Below are 23,213 nucleotides of genomic sequence, written 5' to 3'. Positions count from 1 at the left end.
GTTAACAATTAACATAACAGTAACAGTGAGAGGTTCTGTGTTCTCTGCTCTGGCGCAGACCCTGAGGGTCTGGTGGAAGGAAATGACCCTGACATCCAAAGGTATGTTGCTGTAGATGCAAAAAGATGACAGACAGGCTCAGTTAAGGTAAAGATTGACCTTTGCTAAGGGAGATACCAGCCTAGGACATGACTACCCACCATGACTTGCTTTCGGTTAGGAAGTTTTCATTTCAGACCATCCTGCGTGGTTACTTTAGGTCTCTGAGTTTGCAAGGCCACCATGCAGGCGTTCCCTGAGATTGTCAGGTTTAGTATGCAGCCCCCTTTTCATCCACATTTCTGTTTCTGTACTTGTGAGACCTTTTGTTCAGAACAAAAAGTCAATGACCTTCTCATCCTTGATACCTCTGGAATAATTCAATCTGCTCTCCACCCTCTATTTATTTAGCCTTTAAACTACTCACTGATTTTCACAGCTCAGGCCACACACGCACACGCACACGCACATGCACACATGCAGTGTTTCACTCCCTTCTCAACAGCAACACACCGCCGCCTCAACCTCAACCCGAGAGAGTCGTCTGTAGCAGGAATCAAAACAGAAGCAATGGGGAAATTTTTTTTTTTTGCAATGAAAATTATTTTTTCAGAAGCAATGGCTGGAGTGCAGACACTGTTCCGCCTGTCGCAGGGCATACTTTGTCCAGGCTGAGTGGCTCTGTCTGCTGTCAGCCGGCCATCGGTGTCTCCCTGCGGAAGGAGCGGTGGGACCTGAAACGGATGCCCTCAGGACCCTGGAAGGAAGAACCACTGTGCTTGGACACTACTATGGGAGAAGACAGGTGCTACGGAGAGGGAGTTGTTAAACATGACTCCGGTGATTCCAGCACAGGGAAAGGTCTTGCTAGAGAACATATGTTGGAGAAATTAAGAGCACAGGATCTGAAGTTAGGTTGTATACTAGCACTGTCACTTTGATTTTTGGCCTTAAACAGGTTATTAAACCTTTTTGAGCTTCACTTTCCTTGCCAATAAAACCACATGGGATTAAGATTGAGTCTGCTGTGTTAGAAAATTCCAAATAAGAGTGGCTTAAACAAGATAGACTCTTCTTTTCCTCTCATGTAAGATAAGCTGAGGGAGTTAGGCCACCCATATACTGCTGGTCTGGCAAGGCACATGGCAGCCACCCAGGTTCTTGTTCTCGTGCTGCCTATTTAGTGTGATTTCCATTCCCAAGGGCACCTCATGGGCCAAAATGGCTGCCGTAGCGCCAACAATTACATGCTTACTACAGGTCAGTTGAAAGGGAGAAAAATGAGTTTCCTTACTCTAAGACTTTCTGGCCCTTTCATACAACATATCATTAGCTACAACTTAATCACACGGCCACACCGAACTAACTATAACACAAGCTAAGAAATGCAGTCTTCTAATGGCAGCCATGGACCTAGGTCAGCACCAGGGCTCCATCCCTTAGTGGAGAGCGTGTGGGCACGTAGCAGTCTGCAATCAGGGTACTTTATAGACTTGCAAAATTAAGTGAGATACAGACTGAGAGCTCAGCAAATGAGGGTGATAATGATGAATGTTATTACTTACAATAGTGGTGCCATCAACAGAGATGTGAGTGAGGAAGGAGAGTCAGTAGGGCCTATAGGATGATGAGTCACAACAGAAGTAGATCTTAAGGAGGGGCAGTCATGATCCCCATTGAGGCTGATCTGTGGCCTAGGAAAGTGGGAAAGTAAGGTCAAGGTAGAAGCAAATAAATAAGGTTAGAGGTGACCAGGTCAATACCCCTCCTGGGTCTTTTCCCAAGACGTACAATGTTCATTTGGTTTGATGCTAAGCCCCCAGGTTCCTGCCTGCTCCTCCATTCCACTATAGTGTCCACTGTGGACTTTCCACAGGCTCTGGCGCAGAAGGAAATCTGGCTCTGGGTCAATCTGAATTTTAATTAAAAATGGAAATGAGCCTCATGTCACCACTACTACATTCTTCCAGCCCACTGATGATTCCTGGCAGGGATAAAAATACCTTTGGCACTAATGAGAAAAAGGCTAGGCTTTTTTATTTTCTAATGTATTCAAAATTTATAATCATTATCATAGTCTCTTGATCTTCTATCTCCTCTCGGGTTTATGTGTGGATTTTGTTGATATCCCACTATTTTAATATGGAACTTCCTAAAGTCATCAAGTGTGTGATAGAGCTATCACAACAGGTTAATGAGTGAAGGAAAAATCCCTTATTTATTTATTTATTTATTTATTTATTTATTTATTTATTTCAGAGACAGAGACAGAGTCAGATAGAGGGACAGATAGATAGAATTGTGAGAAGCATCAATTTTCACGTGGTACCTTAGTTGTTTATCGATTGCTTTCTCATATGTGCCTTGACCAGGAGTGATAGCAGAGCAAGAGACTCCTTGGTCAAGCCAGTGACCTTGGACTCAAGCCAGCGACCTTGGGCTTCAAGTCAGTGACCTTTGGGCTCAAGAAACTGACCATGGGTCATGTCTATGATCCCACGCTCAAGCCAGTGACCCCATGGTCAAGCTGCTGAGCCCACTCTCAAGCCAGCATCCTTGGGGTTTCAAACCTGGGTCCTCTGCATCCCAATCCAATGCTCTATTCAATGCGGCACCACCTATCAGACCCCCATAATTTATTTTTGATGTGAAAGACTATTAAAAGTTTTCTTGAAAGAAGAGATTTATTTAAAAGGCTACATTTTAGTGATTAATGGGAATTTTTGCCTTTAAGGAAGGCCCAAGCAGTGCTTCTCATGTGCATCCAGAAAGCCTGGTTCTGACCACTCCATGTTATGGGTTGAGTTGTCTCCCCTGAAATTTCATATGTTGACATTCTAACCCTCAATATCTCAGAACGTGCCTGACCTGTGGTGGCGCAGTGGATAAAGCGTCGACCTGGAAATGCTGAGGTCGCCGGTTCGAAACCCTGGGCTTGCCTGGTCAAGGCACATATGGGAGTTGATGCTTCCAGCTCCTCCCCCCTGTCTCTCTCTCCTCTCTGTCTCTCTCTGTCTCTCCTCTCTAAAAAATGAATAAATAAAAAAAAAATTAAAAAAAAAATCTCAGAACGTTACCTTATTCAGAAATAGGGTCTCTGTAAGATGTGATTAGTTAAGATGAGGTCATGGGGGTTTATATAAAAGGGGAAATTTGAACATAGACACACACAAAGAGAACATTATATGAAGATTGGATTTATGCTGCTGCTAAGAATTCTCAGAAGCTAGGAGAGAGGCCAGGAATAGATCCTTCCCTAGCACCTTCAAAGGGAGCCTAGATCTACCAATCTTCAATCTTGATCTCAGACTTCCAGCCTCCTGAACTATGAGACAACAAATAGCTGTTGTTTAGCCACTTAGTTTGTGGTACTGTTTACAGCAGCCCTAGGAACCCTAATGCAGTCTGTGGCTTGAAGGTTATATAACCTTAAGTCATTTGATCTCTCCACGCCTCCACTTCCTAAGCTGTGGGTGAGGACAGCAATATCCACCTACCCACCAGCAAGGATCAAATGTAAAATCCTTTGAATATTGTACAGCATTATCACATGTCAAGTATAAGTGTTACACCACGAAGTCAACAGTATGTTTTTCTCCCTCCCTTCTTCCCTTCCTCCCTCCCTCCCTCCATACCTCCTTTTCTTTCTTCCTTCTTTCCCTCTCTTCCTCTCTCCTTCCCTCTTTCCTCTTCTTTTTTCTTTAAATATGTCTCAAATATTAAGAGTTTGTGTTAAATTCCTCCTTCTACCACTCCTTAGTAAAAGAGGGATACTTCTATACATATCAATGATTTCGTGGCATTTATTGAGGACTTTAGGAACCAGTACATATTCTGCACTAAGGTTTCTTGTTCACATGACTCTCTGAGAGAAACAAATTTCAGTAGAAATTGGCAAGTTGTTGTCATCTTCCATGTCAACACTGACCACCCAATTACCTTCGAAGATAGAGGATTATGACCACTTAGTGATGGATATTTGCCGTTAATCTGAACTGCAATAGTTTATTCTTTTGTAGACCTAGAGTGGACCTATCTTTTTAATTATAATCAAGTTCTCTGCTATGTGAAAATATTTGTGCAGGCAAAACTCATTTAGCCAAGGAAAGCAAAGAAAGCTTATACTCAACTAAATCAGGTGTATCCTAAAAAATACCTGACAGTTAAAATAGATACAGTTGAATAAACTTGGGGTTGTTTGTGTGAGGAGTTGTTGGTTCACCACCTCCTCAGGGGTTCCCTGAGGGAAATCTGAAACTGCCCCAAGGATACCACCTCCAGATTGAAGTGCGGCATTGAGACTACCTGGGTATACGGGACTGAACACAGGTAAGGCCTCTTAGACAAACTTTTAAGATTGGGCAGGCAAGTGTGGAAAACTACTCATCTTGAGACAGTCCAAGACAAGCCTCATAAGTAAGTTCCCTTTTTGTTAAACCTACCAGCTACCAGTTTGGAGTGTTCTGCCTTTTTCTTCAGTCTCCCTCTGCCCTCGAGTTCCCTCAGGGAAGCCAGTGTCTGGGGTAGTTCTCCTAGGCTGATAAAAGGAGGCTGGGAGATTAATGGGATAGAGGAGGGGTGATATAATCCTATGTTTGTTTGTTTTTTATTTAATTTTTATTTATTTGTTTATTTAATTTTTTTTTTTTTTTACAGAGACAGAGAGAGTCAGAGAGAGGGATAGACAGGGACAGACAGACAGGAATGGAGAGATGAGAAGCATCAATCATTAGTTTTTTGTTGCACATTGCTACACCTTAGATGTTCATTGATTGCTTTCTCATATGTGCCTTGACCGTGGGCCTTCAGCAGACCGAATAACCCCTTGCTCAAGCCAGTGACCTTGGGTCCAAGCTGGTGAGCTTTTGCTCAAACCAGATGAGCCCATGCTCAAGCTGGTGACCTTGGGGTCTCGACCTGGGTCCTTCCGCATCCCAGTCCGACGCTCCATCCACTGCGCCACTGCCTGGTCAGTAATCCTATGTTTTAACTATAGCAATTTCCTCCATGTGGTTCTCTCCATCACCTGAAGTAATGCTGACTATCACCCAGGTATATGGCTTTTAGCCCACTTCTGACATAGGGTGGTAGAAGGATATATAAGCAGCTGGGCCATTTGCTACATTAGAGATGGGATCTTCTATATACTTACCGTATTTCCTCATGTATAAGATGCACCTTAATTTTGGGGCCCAAAATTTGAAAAAAAAAATGTATTACATAAAGTTATTGAACTCAAGTTTTATTCATCATAAAATTCATACAACTCCTCATCACTGTCAAAACTCCCATTCATTAGCTTGTCCTCCTCTGTGTCTGATGACAAAGTACTCTCTTCAACAATGAGCACAAAAACAAGCAAGGAAAAGCAGGAATTGCAAGTAAAAAAATCTACAGCCACTGTATAAGACACACCCAGTTTTTAGACCTCAAATTTAAAAAAAAATCAGTGAGTCATATATGGGAAAATATGGTAACAAAACCATGGGACAAGAGCACAAGATACCATTCTAAAGTCTGGCTCTGGGCTAGAGATGTAGAAAGCCAAGAAGGGCACAACTCTGAAATTATTAGACGAGGAGGGTAGGCATAGAGGAAGTAAGGAGAGGGAAGACAAAATCCCTCTCTCCCTGAAAGTGAGCGTGCCAACTAAAATTTCTAAATGCATAAAGAAGCCTGAGGCTAAGAAAGACAACCCACCAAAACAACACATGAGGCATAAATTCATTGGAAATGAAATTAATTTCATGAAACAGTTTGAAGTGGTGAAATAATTGACTATAACTATAAGAAGGAAAACCATTCGGATAAAATATGGAAAAGCTAGCTCTGAGCAGCCATAGAATTCAGGGAGGGTCAGTGTTCAATGTGTGCTTAAGGCACATATAGGTTCTTGTGCTAAAAAATAAGAACTACTGGAAAAGTTATAGTTAAGCAAATATGTTAAATATGTGGGGTAATTACTAAAACTATAGAAAAACAATGTCTAGTTTCTAAACCAACAGAAGGAAAAGGGGGTTATAGAAAACTTTATCAATTCAACAGAAGGCAGGAAATGAGAAATAAAGAATTAGAGGAAAAAGGTGATAAAAAGAGATTTCTACCCATATGTGTGTTTGAATTATCAGGCAGTTTTCCCCAAGATTTCTAGTCCATAAGCAGAGCTGTTTAACAACGGACTGGGTGGAGATGGGGAACTGATTTGTGTGGCTCACCAATTTCCATGGTGTAAATACCCTCTCACCTTGGCCAATTCCAAGCTACCAATGTCACATCAATCAGTTCACAAAATTCCTGAAAATGTAACAATAATATCTAGGGAGCTTGTACATGCTGCCTCCAGCACACTACTATTTGTTTGGGGCAGACAGGCTTTCTCCATGGTCTTTATACTACATATAATTTTGACAATAAATTAAAAATCTTAAAAAAGATTATCTGTATTTTACTTGTCTAACTGACCATATGGAAATTTATTGGTAAAACAGGAATTGGTGGCATTCTGTTATTAGAGTATTTATCATAGTGTTATGGGAAACTAGTAATTTATGATCCTTGCTAGCAAAGCCAGATCAATACAGAGATAAATGTCTTCAGCACAATAGAATTTATATCACCCATATAACTGACCACTGTGTCATACATTCAATCATTCATCTCATTATCTGAGATGATATAATGAGCAGGAAGTCTAATATGTATGTGATTTATTAATGCACACTAGACCCATCTAACCTTTTACCTGTCCTTGGCAACATAGCATAAAGTTGTCTACCTCCAGTAATAGGATCCCACATCGAGGATCCAACACCCTTTTTAATGCTACGCATCTTCTGTTGAATTCAAACAGATCGGAGAAATGCCTAAGCTAGCATTACTCCCTCTCTTCCTTTCACTTCTTTCCTCCCACTCATGCATTCCTCCTCTTTTTTTTTCTTTCTTCCTTTCCAGAGCTAAAGTGGCTTATCCCAGAATGGGGTAGGTGCTGTGAGTATATTTGGTGACAATCATTTCATATCACCTTATCTAAGCATGTCTCTGAGTTACAGTGGCTTAAAACTCAGGGCACACCACAGTACCACAGCAGGGAAGTTCTGTGTTCCCTGGAGAGAGAGGAGGGAAGATGAAAACAGAAAGCTAACTATTTCAAAATTTATGCTTAGTTAGTTCACTGACTGTGGGAGTAGGAACTAGCCAACTCCTTACCCTGTTTGTTCCTCAACCCCCTGAGGATATTTGTTGCCTGCAATGGCTGTGCTTTTCTTTGCAAGGGTTAATCAGAGGACCTATAAAAGCAATCCCCTTAAGATCAGGAACAAGGCAGGGGTGCCCCCTTTCACCACTCTTACTCAACATAGTTCTGGAAGTCCTAGCCACAGCAATCAGACAAGAAAAGGAAATAAAAGGCATCCAAATTGGAAAAGAAGAAGTAAAACTATCATTATTTGCAGATGACATGATATTGTATATAGAAAACCCTAAAGTCTCAGTCAAAAAACTACTAGACCTGATAAATGAATTTGGCAAGGTGGCAGGATATAAAATCAATACTCAGAAATCAGAGGCATTTTTATACACTAATAATGAACTGTCAGAAAGAGAAATCAAGGAATCAATCCCCTTTGCCATTGCAACCAAAAAAATAAAGTACCTAGGAATAAATCTAACCAAGGAGATTAAAGACTTGTACTTGGAAAATTATAAAACATTGATAAAAGAAATCAGGGAAGATACAAATAAGTGGAGGTATATACCGTGCTCATGGTTAGGAAGAATAAACATCATTAAAATGTCTATATTACTCAAAGCAATTTATTATTCAGATAATTAAAGGCTTGGTTGCCTGAGAGTTCCTTTCAGCAAGGGTTAGGGTCTCTGATGATGCTTTGATGTACTGGGTGGAGCTGCTCTGTTCTTCGTGTTAATGGAGGAGCGGTAAGGAGTCCCCGGGCTCTCTTAGGCAGTTGGTGTCTACTCATTGCCTTGCCTACAGAAGAAAAATATTTTATCTTATGAAAATTTAGTGCTTGAATAAGGCACTGAATTGATGTCCCCGGGGGATGAAGTGTTTATTTCTTTGTCTAAAATCACAGAGGTGCAGCAGTAACTAGTTTCCTTGGGTGACCACTTCCTCAGAAAGAACTGTCTTTCCAAAGAGCAACACAAGTTATCATTGGCACCTTGTGGTTCACTGTCCTTGGAAGATTTTTTTTTTTTTTTTTTTGGCTCAGAAGTTGGGCAAAGGGGTGTCAGTTGACAGGTATGGTGTTGGTTTGTATCCTCAGGAACATCACATGAATCAGGGCAGCCAATAGCTGTGCAAAATCCTGATTTGCACAAGACATTTACAACTATTTATTATCTAACAGTATTTTCTCCAGGTTTTGAGTAGTGGTTAGCTTGTTAATAAAAGCTTAGCTCAGTTTATTTTCCCCAATTTGATTTTATACCATCAATAACATTCATATAATTGGCAATAAGCCAGAGATGTGTTTAGTCAATTTAAGTCTTTACCAAAAGAACACACATTAAGAGAAGGGCACTAAATGTGGGCAGACACCATGCCAGCAAGACTCTTGAAGCTCTAGGCCATTATCTTTCCTCTTAATCTAATCCTCCTCCAACCTCTACCTGTACTATGTACTATGGCTTGAAATTTAGTTGGGACCATTACCATTATCATCACTTAAGAGGTAAATTTGACTGGCTTATTATGGGCACATTTGTGTAGTACTTCAGTCCTCTTCCAGCCACTGCTTGTGGGATTTAATTGCTCCCTCCTTTGAGTTGCTTTTGATTCATGGGCTAAAGTTGTTCAGCTATTTTCTTTTCATTCAGGCAATAAACAGCCCATGGTAGCTTGGCACCCTGCATTTTTTTCTTCTTCTTCTTGATGGATACCATTCAGCATGTTAGGAATCAAGGGACCTGGCTATGGAAATTCAGCAAGTGTCTGTTAGATTTAGGGGTGGATTATTATCAGAGAGCTCTGTGCCTTCTTGCATTGGCCACCCAGGGAGTATTTTACTTTTTACTAGTAAGTAGTTCAATAGAAGGTATCAGTCAGTATTGAACAGTGTTATACAAACCAGCTCTATGAAATTCATGGCCATGTTTACTGCAACGAAATAGTATTCATTACATTATATGGTGCTGTTTTTATGAAGATCCAGGAAAGCTATCAATCTCTAGTCTCCTTCCCAGTCAGTTAACACTGTCGTCATCATCCTATCATAGTTCTCCAAGCAATCAGTCTGTTTTTATATTATGATTTGTTGCAGGAATCAAAGGAGGACAAAAACGCCCACACAACTTGATGAAGGGAGTAGGATTTATTTAGCCGGCAGAGCTGCGTGACCCCAAAAGAGGCAACAAAACACATGCTCCCCGAAGTTAGATTTCTTACCTCTTATACACCTTCACAGCTTTAGCTTTCATGTGACAAATGCCTGCTTTCTATGACTTCTTTGTCTGCAGGCCTACGTGACTTTTGTGTCTCTGGGAGGGGAGGGGGTAAGAGGAGGCTGGAGGGTCTGTTCTTGACTTACTAGTTATTCTTCTTTTTGGAACTGCGAGTTCATTTCAAGGAACTGACAAACAAGGTCCACTGCTGTGTTTTGTTATTTTCCAAACTTTCCTGTGTGCTCTTGCTCTTCAGTCCTGAACGCTGAGGTCACAGGCTGGAGCATAAGACCCCAGACATTGCAGGCCCCCTCTCCTCTGCATTCTACTGGTTTTTCCTCCTTCAGAATTTTAAGAAATTCTATAAAAGAAACTGCCTTTTCCCTTCCATAGTGGCTGCTGAAGAGCCCAGAGCCAAAGTTGTAGCCACCTTTAACAAAGTAATTTATTTTGTATCTTAATTTCTACTTTTGCTTTCTAATTTCCTGTCTTATTTTTCTCCTCTGCTTTTACTTATTTTTACCTTACTTTATTATGCAAACCTTTATTTACTTATTTAAGCACACACTTAATGAGAAAGGAAAGGGGATGATTGTAGCTGTGGAACCTGAAGACAAGTCAAGGGTGTAGAAAGAAAAAAGAAAGGACCACCATTGGAATATTAAGCCAACTTATATTTCATGGACAGATCTGTAGCTAAGTCTTGTGAACATAACAATCTACCTTTCACCTTCACTACCCAAGTATAATCTCTCAATGGAAGCCAAAAACCTTTAAGTTATCAATTCAACTTTCTCAAACAAGATGAAATATTAAAATTAATTGTGTACACTGATGGTGGGAACATAAAAATGATACAACTACTTTGGAAAACAGTCTTGCAGTTCCTCAAAAAATGAAATATAAAGTTACCATAGGATCCAGCATTCTACTCATAAGGATGTACACCAAGGAGAAATGAAAACATATGTCCACATAAAAACTTGTACACAATGTTTATAGCATCAAAATAACATTATTCATAATAGCTTAAAAGTGGAAACAACCCAAATAGCCATCAATTGATGAATGGATAAACATATATGGTATAGCCATACAATAAAGCACTATTTAGCAATGGAAAGGAATGAAGTAGCCTGACCAGGTGGTGACACAGTGGATAGAGCATCAAACTGGGACCCAGAAGACCCAGGTTTGAATCCCCAAGGTCGCTGGCTTGAGTACAAATTCATCTGGCTTGAGTGCAGGCTCACCAGCTTGAGTGCGGGGTCATTGGCTTGAGCATGGGATCATAGACATGACCCCATGGTCACTAGTTTGAGCCCAAAGGTTGCTGGCTTGAAGCCCAAGGTTACTGGCTTGAGTTCAATGTTTCTGGCTTGAGCAAGGGGTCACTTGCTCTGCTGTAGCCCCCTGGTCAAGGCACACATGAGAAAGCAATTGATGAACAACTAAGGTGTCGCAACAAAGAATTGATGCATCTCATCTCTCTCCCTTCCTGACCATCTATCCCTACCTGTCTCTATCTCTGTCTCTCTCACTAAAGAAAAAAAAAAAAAGAATGAAGTGTTGATACATACTAAAACATGGGTGAACTTTGAAAATATTATGCTAAGTGAATGAAGCCAGTCACAAAATACCACACATATTTCATAAAATGTCTGGATTAGTCAAATCCATAGAAACAGAAAGAAGATTGATAGTTGTCTGGGACTAAAGGGGTTGATGAGAAATAAGAAATGGCTGCTAATGGATACAGAGTTTCTTTTTGGGGTGATGAAATGTAAATTTTATGGAATAGTTTTTGCTAGTTTTCTTACCCTTTTTATTTTTGCTTTGCATCAGACATGTACAACGTAGCTAAACCCACTCATTTTCAGGAGAATATGCAGACTTGTTTGGGATTGTGAGTCTCCAAGAGTAGGGATGGCCTTCTCCATAGGATTGCAAACTCCCTTTAAATTATCTAGCTCAGTAGATTTGACCCACTAGGCAAAGCGGGTGGTTGTTCAGCAGTAAGCTTCATGCCTGTGGGCATAACTGATGTCATTCTATTTTTACTCATCCTTGTCTCTTAGCATAACATGTTCCCTCTCCCTTGTCATCTTATTCTACCTGGTAGTGAAAATCAATGAGCAGAAGTGGTCAGAGAAGTAAGGGAATAACTATGAAATGTAGTAGCATCACTGTAGGCAAGGAAAGAGAATGTTTTAAAAAGGTGGGGTGGGCCAACAGTGACTGTCAGTGAACAGGGAGGTTGAGTAGGATGAAACTAAAAAAGAGATCATTGAATTGGTAACTTTAAAGGCTTTGTGTTTCCACTGAGAGATTATAGTTGAGTAGTGAAGATAGAAGGTAGATTGTTACGATCACAAAGACTTAGCTACAAATCTATCAGTGAAATTTAAGTTGGCCTAAGATTCCAGTGGTGGTCCTTTTTTCTTTCTGCACTCTTGACTTGTCTTCAGGTTCTGCAGTTACAATCATCACCTTTCCTTTCTCATTTCCTTAATACAGACTGTATGTCTCCTAAATGCATCATCTCCCTCCTTCCCTCAAAGTTACTTGCTAATGTGGTACCAGTTTGTTTGCTAAAACAAAGATATAATTGTGTTATCTTCCTTCTCAAAAAAAAGGTCAGTTCAGTGTGGCTAACAAAGATAACCTAAGCTCATTATTATGGCCTTCTAGGTTCTGAATAAGATGTTTCCAGCCAGATTTTTACCCCTCTATTTTTATTAAAATTGCAATATTCTGTTCTATTCTGTTCCCCCTTATGAGCCATGCATTTTATCAATTGGCTTCCTATTTCTACAGTACTCTCTCCACTTGGAATGCTCCTTCCCTGCACTTCTTGTCAACATCCTTTTTATCCTTTAAGACCTTAGTGTTATCTCCATGTGAAACACTTATTCTCCTAGCTAGAATTGTGTACTTCATCTGAGCTGCTCTAGTGCTTACACTTTTTGGCCTTGAATTATTATTTATGTTTATATCTATTCTTCTACTTCTTTCTAAATTCCATGAAAACTAACATCTTACTCTAGGCATTTTTTTTTTAATGTTTATTTTATTGGTTTTAGAAAGAGGAAGAGAGAGAGCAAGAAAGAGTCCGAAACATCTGTTCCTGTATGTGCCCTGACAAGGGAGTGAACCAGCACCCTCTATGCTTCCTGATGAAGCTCTAACCAACTGAGCTATCCAGCCAGGGAAATTCCAGACATTTTTCCCCCCAAGCACTTGAATGGTGGAATACCATTCATAGTAAATACCTAATAAATGTTTGAATGAATCAGTGAATTCAATCCCACCTGGTTCTCTAAATATTTCATATATGTAAGTTTGGAATTATTCTAGAAGATAAATTTCTTATGGAGGCATATAATATCTTTTGTTTGTTTTGCACTCCCTAGCCCCCACCCTAATCCTGGGGTAGTCCTGATCATGGAATGGTCATGAACTGTGAAACTGGTATATTATTTCTCATAGGGGATGGCTGGGGACTGTCCATTGCTTCCCCTCATAGGGAAAAAACATGTATACAAGTGGGAATTATGGATTTAATTTGGGCAGCATGGCCACTAGAATCAAGGAAAAGATCAGAATTCATATACCCCATAGCACTTACACCCAGACTAAAAAGCAGACCATAACTATTCACCAAAATGAAAACTGACTTTTGAATCAAAGAAATTAGCCAGATATTCAGAACTGGAATTGCCCAAAGGCCTGAACTAAAAAATGCCAATGTTTTTTGCTTTTGCTGAATTGTCAGAGTCTAAAAGTCCCCCTTCTCCCAGAATTTTAAAAGTTCTGATCAAGACATCTATCAAATAGCAATTTTGTCCTCAGTGGTAGAAATCACACTGAGAAAAAGTAGCTAATTAGTGGGCATGGTATTATTCAAACATAATTCGAAAAGCCATTGCACGTTAATTGTTCTTTTGATAGCACTCCTTCTGCTTGGGTGACATGGCTATCTTCCTCCACTGGGCAGAGTGTTTGTATCCCCACCACTCAGTACAGCGGCTGGCCCTTGTAGCTGGCATTTATTAAGTGCTCACTGTGCATGGATTATTTTATCTGCTCCCCAAAATAATATTATTACCATTTTACAAACGAGAAAACTGAGGCCCAGAGAATTGAATTAACTTGTGTACCATCACATGTCCATAAGAAACAGGCCTGACCCCAATCACTAGCTTTCAACCTTGAGGATCTAGAATTTTTGATACCATACCACCTTCCTTAAGAATGCAACAAATTAGTCTGGGCTTTTCTTAATTGTATACTGTTGATCATGAGATCAGAGACGTGAGGGTAAAGAGGTGCTTGTGTTCACAGGTTCACACGGGGTTACCTATTGCGGCTCTCTGCCTTCGGGGGCCCCTCCAGTCCTGGGCCTTGTTTTTTTTTTTAATTTTATTTATTGATTTTTTTTAGAGAGGGAGGAGTGAGAGAGAGAGAGACAGAGAGAGAGAGAGAAGGGGGAGGAGCAGGAAGCATCAACTCCCATATGTTCCTTGACTAGACAAGCCCAAGGTTTCGAACCGGCGACCTCAGTGTTCCAGGTCGACACTTTATCCCACTGCGCCACCACAGGTCAGATCAGGCCTTGTTTTTTTATGGAGATTTTCTCCAACCAGTATGGTGCTCATGAACTCTCAAGAAAGATTCTGTCCTTTCTGCTCTTAGATGTTTTTCTTTTGGCTTCAAATCATCCTACACATTTTCTCTGGTCTCCTTCTTCACCTTCTTTGAGTCTTCTCTGGGTGACAAAAGTTGATTCTTCTCAGGATTTAGGAAATGCCATATTCTTCCCTTTCCGTTTCTTTCCTGGGTTCACCTGAGCTCACTCTGGACCTGCAGTGCTGATGGCTTTGTCTGAAGATGGGGCTGATTCGATCTTCCTCACTCTGCCTCTGTGTTCTGTTCACCCATATCTCAGGCAAGATGGAAACTGTTCTGTTGTCCAGTAGCCCTGCAATCTCTCTCCAACTTTGCTACATGGAATCAGCTCCCATTACCCACTTGAGAAGGAGGCCACACTTCCTGTTCCACAACCCTCTATCTTAACCTTCTCAAAGTTTTTATCCTTTCAGCAAACACTGACTGTTTCTCTCTGACCCCTAACTGCAGACCCGCGTTGCTGACTAATGAGCTCCTGGTTCTCACTTCCGCTGCAGGTTGGGACCCCATTTCCCCACCCACATGTGAAGTTGGCATGCAATCTCACTTCTCGCCAGGGAGACTTTAAAGCACCATCCTATGCAATATTTGTAAACTTAATGAAAAATGAATGCAGTTAAATATTCCACCAAAAGGGGAGGTGGTGTTTTGCTAAAATAACATATGCGACATTAAAGTTTCTTAGCTTGCCCTCTTTTGCGGCATTAGTCATCTTGGGAAAATGCCTGTGTTTGTCATAGTCCTATCTTCCAAATGGAAATTTCCTTCCAAGACAGAGTACGCTGGGCTCTGATAGTTAACCTATAATTAGCGTTCCCTCTGGAGGATTTCTCCTCTTGGTGCAGAAGTCCCTTTGCCACTCAGGCTTCTGTCTGACGATGATAGGAACTGCAGAGCAGCAGAGCGCATCACGGGGCAGGGGGTGTTTGCTCAGATCAAACAAGCTGAGATAATTCTGTACCGGTGGAAACACTCAAAAACCTAAGTAGCAAACCCACAAGAAAACAATAGAAAGTATAGAAGGCAGAATAATGAAACAGAAATGAGAAGTGATGTAGACCCCAGGTTTTCCTGTGGTGTTGCCCAAGTATGTGGAATAAGATCGCTCACCTTCCTGCTTTTCTCATCACGTTCACCAGTATTTTTAGTTTTTGACTTTTCAGCTGCTCTTTATCAAGTGTGTTCGGTTCATAGGTAAACAGCCATCTGTAACTCTTGATACACAGCTCCCCCTGGCAGGCATTTGGTCTTTTGGTTATGATGGCAGTTTACGACAACAAGGCGGCTGTCTCAGCATCATTGTTTGGGAGCAGAGAGAACATGGCACCGTCAGCTCAGAGCCGAGAGCAGAAGTCCGGCCTTGTTTTTTGTTAAGCAATACCTCCTTTTACCTGTTTCCGGCTCAGCTGGTGGAGAGATCGCTGCAACAACCTGTGTTTAATGTGGTGACACTAATGAATTCTGAGAATTAATCTTCAGTCAACAAGGCATGATGGAAGGTACTAGAATTTCAAATTAGGTAGTGGATTCATTTCTTTCAAGGCTAGAATTTGCTCCCTTTTTATCCTAGTGGACTTTCCTATCAGATTCAAACTGACCACCAAGGCCTTGTAAATTCAGAGTAACTCCAGGTAATAATACCTCTCCTGGTAGTTTAAGATTTTTCTTTTCTCTCTTAGCACAGAGAGAACCACATGTAAATCCAGATTCTAAAAAAATAATTAAAAAAAAAAAAAAAAGAATTACTGATGATTTTGGGGAGAAAAGTTGTCTTCCCCAAATCTAGTCCTTGTTCAATTTATTTTTTCCAGAGTCAAAGGCTCTGGGATGAACTGAGCTTGGGGAATGTATTTATATATCCTCAGTTTGAGAGACTGTGTTCTGCAGAATCAACAGTTAGCAGACAACTTAAACATGCTGGCGATATTTAGAGGCTCTGAGTGTTTCCCCTCAGTCAGCTGAGATGAGGACTCTGCCACCCATTCCAAAACTCTAGTACAGTACTGATTTCTAATGACAGAGCTTCCAAAGATATCCTTTGCATGGTCTTGGTTCCACTAATACAGAAAAGAGTCTGTGATCAATAAGTCTGAAAGCATGGGCTTAAACAAAATTAAGCTGTTTTCTTCCCCCCTGGACTTTTAAGAACATTTAACATGCTCACGTGCATTAAGAAACTCCTGACTTTCAGGATTTGAGTATCACCAATGTTCCCCATAATTTTCAGACCAGAATACTAGTTTCTTTTTTCAGTGGAATGTCTTATGTGTCTAATGTTTCACCCAACTCACCTCACACTGACTGGCCCCCATTTCCTACACAGATGTCAACATTTTATACATTCTCTTGTTACACTTCTCAGTCTCCAGCCGGGGGAGATATTCTGCATCTGGGATTTGTCTTTTCTTGTTTAATAAGCAATCCAGAAATGAGTAAGCATATTACCGCTTTCTTAGATTTTCATGTTTGTTCTTCAAATCAGGTTAGAGGATTTTATCATGTGTTTAAACAGGATATAGTGGATGTCAGGGGTTCCTGTAGATCCCGACAGTCAATTCTATCTTATTCCACCAAAACCCTGCCTGAAAAAAGAATAAATGACAAACTGACAAACAGAACAGTATGAGTTTGGGGCACCAAGTTGCAATGTCTTAAAGCAATAAAGAATATGATGACCTAGTTAAAGTTGGTAAAGGGACTGAAGTTCTTAGAGTGATGCAGCTCAGCAGGTGAAGGTGAATGTTGTGGTGCCCCCCGTCTCCCCCCGCCCCGAGTTCCTGGCTACACAGCTGGCCTAGCCAGGCTTCTTGCATTGCTGATCCAATCTGCCAACCTTGAAATGCCTCTACCTCTTCTCCACCCATTGAGTTCAGTCTAATTCCAAAACTCCCCCAAATCTAGCTCACTTCTCACCTGCTCCACTAGGTCTTCCCTGAACGGAGTCCCCCCCCCCCCACCTCCACGCCAGTATTGTTCCTCATGGTGCATCTGGACCATTTTAAGCAACACACTGCCGACTAGAAAGGATTCTCTCATGGGAGTCAGGAAACTGGCCTCATCACTATGAGGATCTGACCTTAACATCCTCACCTCGTAAAAGAGGGGTTGAAATAGAAAATCCCTGTCTCTTAGCTCCCAAACTCTAGGCTTTTGGTGATTATTTTTTATTCTCAGTAAAAGAGTTGGCAAAAGGTTTACAATTGTTCATATGGAAAATAATACAATAATTAATAAATAAGAATACAAGAGTAACCTCTGTTTCACATACTCAAAACTGTAAGTCTACTTTTGCCCCACCTGTATATACACAGACACTAGCTTCTGCAATCCCCTAGGTTTCTGTTTCCCTTTCAGCTCTCAATTCGATTGTAGATGCTTGAGGAGAAGCATCACAAGTTTTATGAATTAACTTATTTTGGCTAATTCTTGCTGTGTAATAAGTGTTTGCTGAACAAATGAGGTGATACGATTCCAATGACCTTTATCTACTAATGCATGATTTTCAGCCATATCGGCTCCTAAAGTAGAACTTTCCTTTATTTTTCAGTGAAATAATAGCTCCATTTCAGTCTGGCTCTTTGCTCCCCAGGAGAAAGAAGATGCAAGAGGGTTTTAGAGTAAAGCTATGCCTGCAAGGTCTTCATGCCCTTCTCCTAAAAATCCTCCAATGCGGTTGGATATGTCACAACTCTGCTTAGCATTCCTCCCATCTACACTCACTTCAGCTTTGCTGATCCAGTGGTATAAAATTCAGCCCACTTGGGTCTTACCCAGAGAACTAACAGATCCTCTTGATCATTCCAGAAAGTAATATGCCTCCCTTCATTTTTTTGGATCTTCAAGAGACAACAGATTCACTTGTTTAGTTTCTTCCTTGTTTGATTATCTCACTTTATTATTTAGTCCTCTTTTCTCTTACTCCCTCTGTGATCTAGAGAGAGACCTTCTCCAAAATACCAAACGATCTCGCAATTTGATTGGCAATCTTGCTCTCCTGCTAGATGCTAAAATTATGAAATAAGACATAGCACCTTTAATTGCATCCCCAGACTCCAGTAGAGACCTATTTTCATAAGGTTGGAGTAGGAGTTTGCTGGTCTTTTTCAGACCCTCTCTAAGGCGATTTAATTACTGAAGTACCAGAAGGACCACGTTTTCAGGCCTCACCTGGAACACTGTCCCAAGGCACCTATCCAGAGAAGAAAGGGAGAAGCAGCTTCAGCCCACTCTCCCGTTCACATGCTGTTTCCATTCATTGTTGCGCCTCCCTCCTTCAGTCTCAGCCCCGGGTTACTCATCTGAAGTGCTGGCACTAGTCAGCAGGCCGTCGAGGGTTGCCCTGGAGCTCTTGCTTCCTTTTTAAATGGTACCAGCTGGCAGTCTGGTGAAACAGCCAATGAAGGAAGAAAGCCAAAAAAAAGGTAAACATTAGGTGGAGGAACCTGTTAAGAATTCTCCCTGCGTTTGGGGATATATCATACATGGTGTTGGGCAAATAAGTTTGTAAAATGTGATTTTTATGTTTGCTCACTTTGTTAAAAATGGCGCTGCCCACGTGAATGGTGCTGCTGCCCAGGTGAAACTGCTAGTTACCTTCCTACTTGGGAATGGCCATTGTTATGCTAATGTGTGCTGGAGGAGGGGTCTGTGTGGACCCAGGTAGGTTTTTTTTTAGAAAGAAGAAGCCAAGATGGAAGAGAAGGAAAGAGAAGCCAGTTTTGTAGAGTAAGAAGCCATGTTGGCAGATGGGGAACCAGAGGTGACTTAGACTGGTGGGGGCCTTCGATTCTAGGAAAAGGCAGAAAACATTCTCCTGGTTGTGGAACCAGAGAATGTGTGAGTGGGCTTTGGAGCCCTGTGTGTTTTACTCGCTGGCCATTTGCGAGTCTAGAATAAAGGAATGGCCCACAAGGTTTTGGCTCCGCAGTTTCTTTACCATCTGTCTGAATCTAACGGGAACCCGAATGTGCATGGCCATGATGGCAGCGACTACTGGCCATGCACATGGGTACAGGAGGTACGTCTACTTGGTGATGAGAGACAGATACACTGTGACCTGCCCCAAAGCACTGGGCAGACTTAGCTGCAAGACCCCGGGGCTCCTAGACTCCTGTCTGACTCCCTCTGAGGCTCTGCGGGATGTGCAGCGCCACCACATCCATCGACAGGAGGAACTCTCAGAGGACACAGACTGCTTTTATTTTAGGAGTTTTCATACAGCATTCCTCGAGCCAGGAGGACAGGGCCATTCACCTGTTACCTGACCATGTAGCTACCAAGAGGTTCCTTTTTTCCAGGTGCTTATGGAAATATTAGCAATTATTTTCCTTTCATAGTCTACATATGTACATTGATGGTTATACCTGGAATCCAGGGAATGTTGCTGGAGTAAACACAGGAACGTAGTATTTTTTAAAGCATGTGCATTGATTTTTTTATTTTGGGGTAGGAAAAATAATAGATTACACAAAAGGTCCCTGAACCTATTAAAGTCACATGATTGATCTCATTCCATGGCAAGGCAGAGGTGGTATTGAAGTCGTACAGGCAGCAGAAAGGGGATGATCTAGGTGCTTTTGGATTTTGTAGCCGAAAGCTCCAGTTCCAATAGATAGAAAACCCCCTGAATCAATTTGAAAAGGGAGTGACTGCGAAATTTACTGAAAATCTTTTCAGGACTAGAAGGTGAGGGATGTGAAGGTTAAAGCCTTTTGTAAATCCAACCAACAGTTGAGGATTGTTTGGGGAACTCTGCTTAGATGTTTTGAAAAAAATGCTCAAGGTGAGGCTGAACTTCTTAGCATTTGTCAGTGCATTTCATTATTTAAAATATTTTGTGTTTTGGATGTTGCCGGCATGCCACTATTGGGAACACTGGAAGCGTTTATTTCATGGAGTGGGCAGAATGGCATCCAGTATTTATCCCCAGCCCCCTATGTGAGCTAAAGACTGATAGCTTCAAAGGGCAGCTGTTGAAATTTCTTTCTCCTGTCAAGGGCAGCTAGCTACTCAGAATGGAAATGCGATGGTAATTGAAGGGGTATTCATCAGATTCAATTTCAGTAGAAATTTCCTTGTGTCAAAATCATCTTTAATAGCAGAGTGCATACAGCAAAATGTACTGAATCATTGTTTTCTTTGAAAAGGGTACTGAATCTGAACCAGAAAGTGGCTACACCGGTGTGGTTTTAACCAATTAACTGTAGGGGAGTTTAAATACAACCCAATTTTTACCATTTTGAATGGACTTTTTGTTCCCTGTTTGCATAATTTTATTCCAATTTATCTGAATTACATTGTAGAAACTTCCTGTTCTGAGGTTTTCTGCTTCTTCAGAAGACTTGAGAAGTCAGTGTTGAACCTTCTCTATGCAGGATCCTTTATGATCAGTTTCTTTCCTTGCAAATTCCTAAATGCCTTTTCCCTGCCACCAAATAGTGAACGTTTTATGTTAGGATTTGACTTATGTAACAGTATGTAATTTTATATGCTTCTAAAATAAAAAATATAGACTAATCAACTTGTCTCCATTGTAAACATTTTTTCTAAGATAAAAATTCAGACAGAAAATTCAGTCCGAGCACTGTTTTTTTCATTGTTTTGAGTACTACAAATCAATTGATTGTGTTTTCAATATGTATTTAAACTAAAATAGATTTCTGATGTTTTAATTAATTCAACTAATAGAGAATTATTTTTTTTCTCTTTCCTGGTATATATGAATAAAGAAAGAGCTTTGTTAGGTTAGTGATCAGGTTTTATAAATGAGCTTTTCCTCTTCTCTCTCCTATTCACAGGGGAGCCAGGTGTCTAAGATTGTATTTTGGATTGTTTATTGATTTTTACAAACAGGTGTCTTATTAAGGATTTTGAAAAGCGGCCTTCCGTCACACAGCTCCTCGACCACCCATTTATTCAAAGAGTCCACGGAAAGGTTTTGTTTCTGCAAAAGCAGCTGGCCAAGGTCCTCCAAGACCAGAAGCATCTAAACCCTGTTGTCAAAACGAGGTATGGTACTCAGTCTCTTCCTGCTTTCTCTCTCTGGTTATTAACTAAAAACAGCATGCCATGTATTTTGATTTGTCCAGCATTATTAGTGGTAATTATCACATCCGTGCATTTCTGAGAGTTTTATTTACATGATATCAAATACTTCATGCCTAGTGGATGAGAGCATTAGAGCTTCCCATTTGTGCTCTTAGGGCTAGTTTCTTTGCACTGTACCTGAAATCTCACTCTGCCCTTGTGTACTAGTTTAAAACCAACACGTATATTTATATTTAATATAAATGTGGATTATTTTAAAACCAAGAAAGGACACTGTATGAAGCCAGTCACAGCTGAGATTGTGTGAGAACTCTTTGTTTGACTGTTGCAGATTGGAGAATGAAAATTTAAGCTGCTTTGTGGTTTGGGGAAAGATTGCAAGCTAAATGCTGAATCCTTTTTCTCTAATGTGCTCTGAGCCCATTTTCTTTAGTTAAAAATCTTTCTTAGAGGCAAGTTAATATTTTTAAATGATTTCTCCCCAGGTATTGTCTATGCTTTCTAAAACAACTGTGGTTCTTCCCCTCCCTTTTTAGACATTTAAAAAGTAAATGTTTATTTTCAAGGGCAGTTGCATAAAGCAGTATTCAATGGTGGTCTCTAGAAATAGATCTTTGGTTTCTGTCCAGAGGGTGGCAGAATTTCTCTTTAAAAAAAATTAAATGCAAATAAAGCTGCTCAGCAATTATTTGGTTTTATAGAACTGGCCAGGGTGCAGATAAGCTCTAATCCATTATTATTAAGAGACCATTCAAAAGATTGGAGGTGAAGAAAATAAAATATCACAAGTCACAAGTTCTGGAATATTCATGTATTCTGCAGAAAATTGTTTACAAATCAAAAAGCATCAGAACACAGAGCTAGAGGCATAGTTTCAAGGTGACTGCATCTTGCTGATCCCCACCTCTTCAACGAGGCTTCCTTTTGAGTAGCTCAAAACACATTTTTTCCTACTCTTTTCCCCTTTGCATTGCCATTTCTGTTTCTGTGGCTTGCCTACGCGGTAGAGAAACACTCAGAAATTCTTGGTATTTGGTGCCTTTTTGAAGCAGTAGAATTTGTGTTTAAGCCCAGGGGAACTGAAATCCCTTTTCTCCCCTGCTTTGTTCCTATAGACCAGCCCCTGCCCCTCAATCACCCACCTACACACAAACACAGACACACACGCGCGCGCACACACACACACACACACACACCAGCACCACCACCACCAAAAATGAAGATGAAATAAAATAAAATAGAAACTCAGCATGTAAATGCTTTTAAGTTGAATCAGGTGTCTGTCTCCTGCTTATCCCTCTGTTCAGAAATTTGCCAGGATTTCTGAGACTTAGTTTGCAAAGTTATTCTGCTTTTTATTGTTGCCTGACTTTGCCTGTTCAGATGTATGTTCTCTATTTAAAGACTCTTCTCCTTTGACCATAGAAAATCTGTCTCCAGGCTCCTCCTCGCCCCCTTTCTCTAACTTCTCTTTATCTTTGTTAACTCCTTTGATGTCAAAAGCCTCATATGGTGGCAAAGGCTTCTCACGGGGGGGGGGGGGGGGGGGGGGGGGCTTTGTAATCTTCAGTTTCACTCAGAATTTTGTGTTTCTTTGAAAATCGCTTGTAAAAAAATGCAACCTCAAAAATAGGTATGGAAACTTTAAACAGCCATTGCCTTAGGAGATAGGAAAGTTAATTCTAAGGGAATCACAATGCATTTCATTGACACATCTTGTCGCTCAGTCTTCACTCTGACTTCCTTTAGCAACTGGCAAGGAGGTGGCTGCATAGCGTGTTTAAACCCACCCAGAGAAACTCTCAAATATCATTTGATGCTGGTAATTCAGTTGATTTAAAGTTGTGAATTTCTAAGTTGAGGTGGAAAAAAAAACCCCAGAAAAATTGAGGTGAGTGTATAGTTAAGTGAGACAAATACACAACTTGTCATTTTTCTGCACAAATGGTCACACAGCGGGCACTGCAGTGAGAGGGTCAGAACCACTGGCTCTCCCAGTTTGAATGCCAGCTCAGCCACTTACAGACAGACTTAAA

General features: G+C 40.8%; 1 protein-coding gene across 5 annotated transcripts in view; it reads left to right on the top strand.

Moving 5' to 3' along the window:
- MYO3B (myosin IIIB) overlaps positions 1-23,213 on the top strand; it is a 577,608-nt gene that overhangs the window by 212,263 nt on the left and 342,132 nt on the right. For all 5 annotated transcript variants that reach the window (XM_066280402.1, XM_066280405.1, XM_066280403.1 and 2 more), the window contains one exon: positions 20,983-21,138. In XM_066280402.1, coding sequence (XP_066136499.1) covers positions 20,983-21,138 — 156 coding nt within the window. The remainder of the gene's footprint in view (positions 1-20,982; positions 21,139-23,213) is intronic.

Source organism: Saccopteryx bilineata, chromosome 5 (assembly GCF_036850765.1).
Source record: "Saccopteryx bilineata isolate mSacBil1 chromosome 5, mSacBil1_pri_phased_curated, whole genome shotgun sequence".
NCBI classification, from domain to species: domain Eukaryota; kingdom Metazoa; phylum Chordata; class Mammalia; order Chiroptera; family Emballonuridae; genus Saccopteryx; species Saccopteryx bilineata.
Note: the sequence above shows the minus strand (reverse complement) of the source record. Positions and strands in the feature narration are given on the sequence as shown.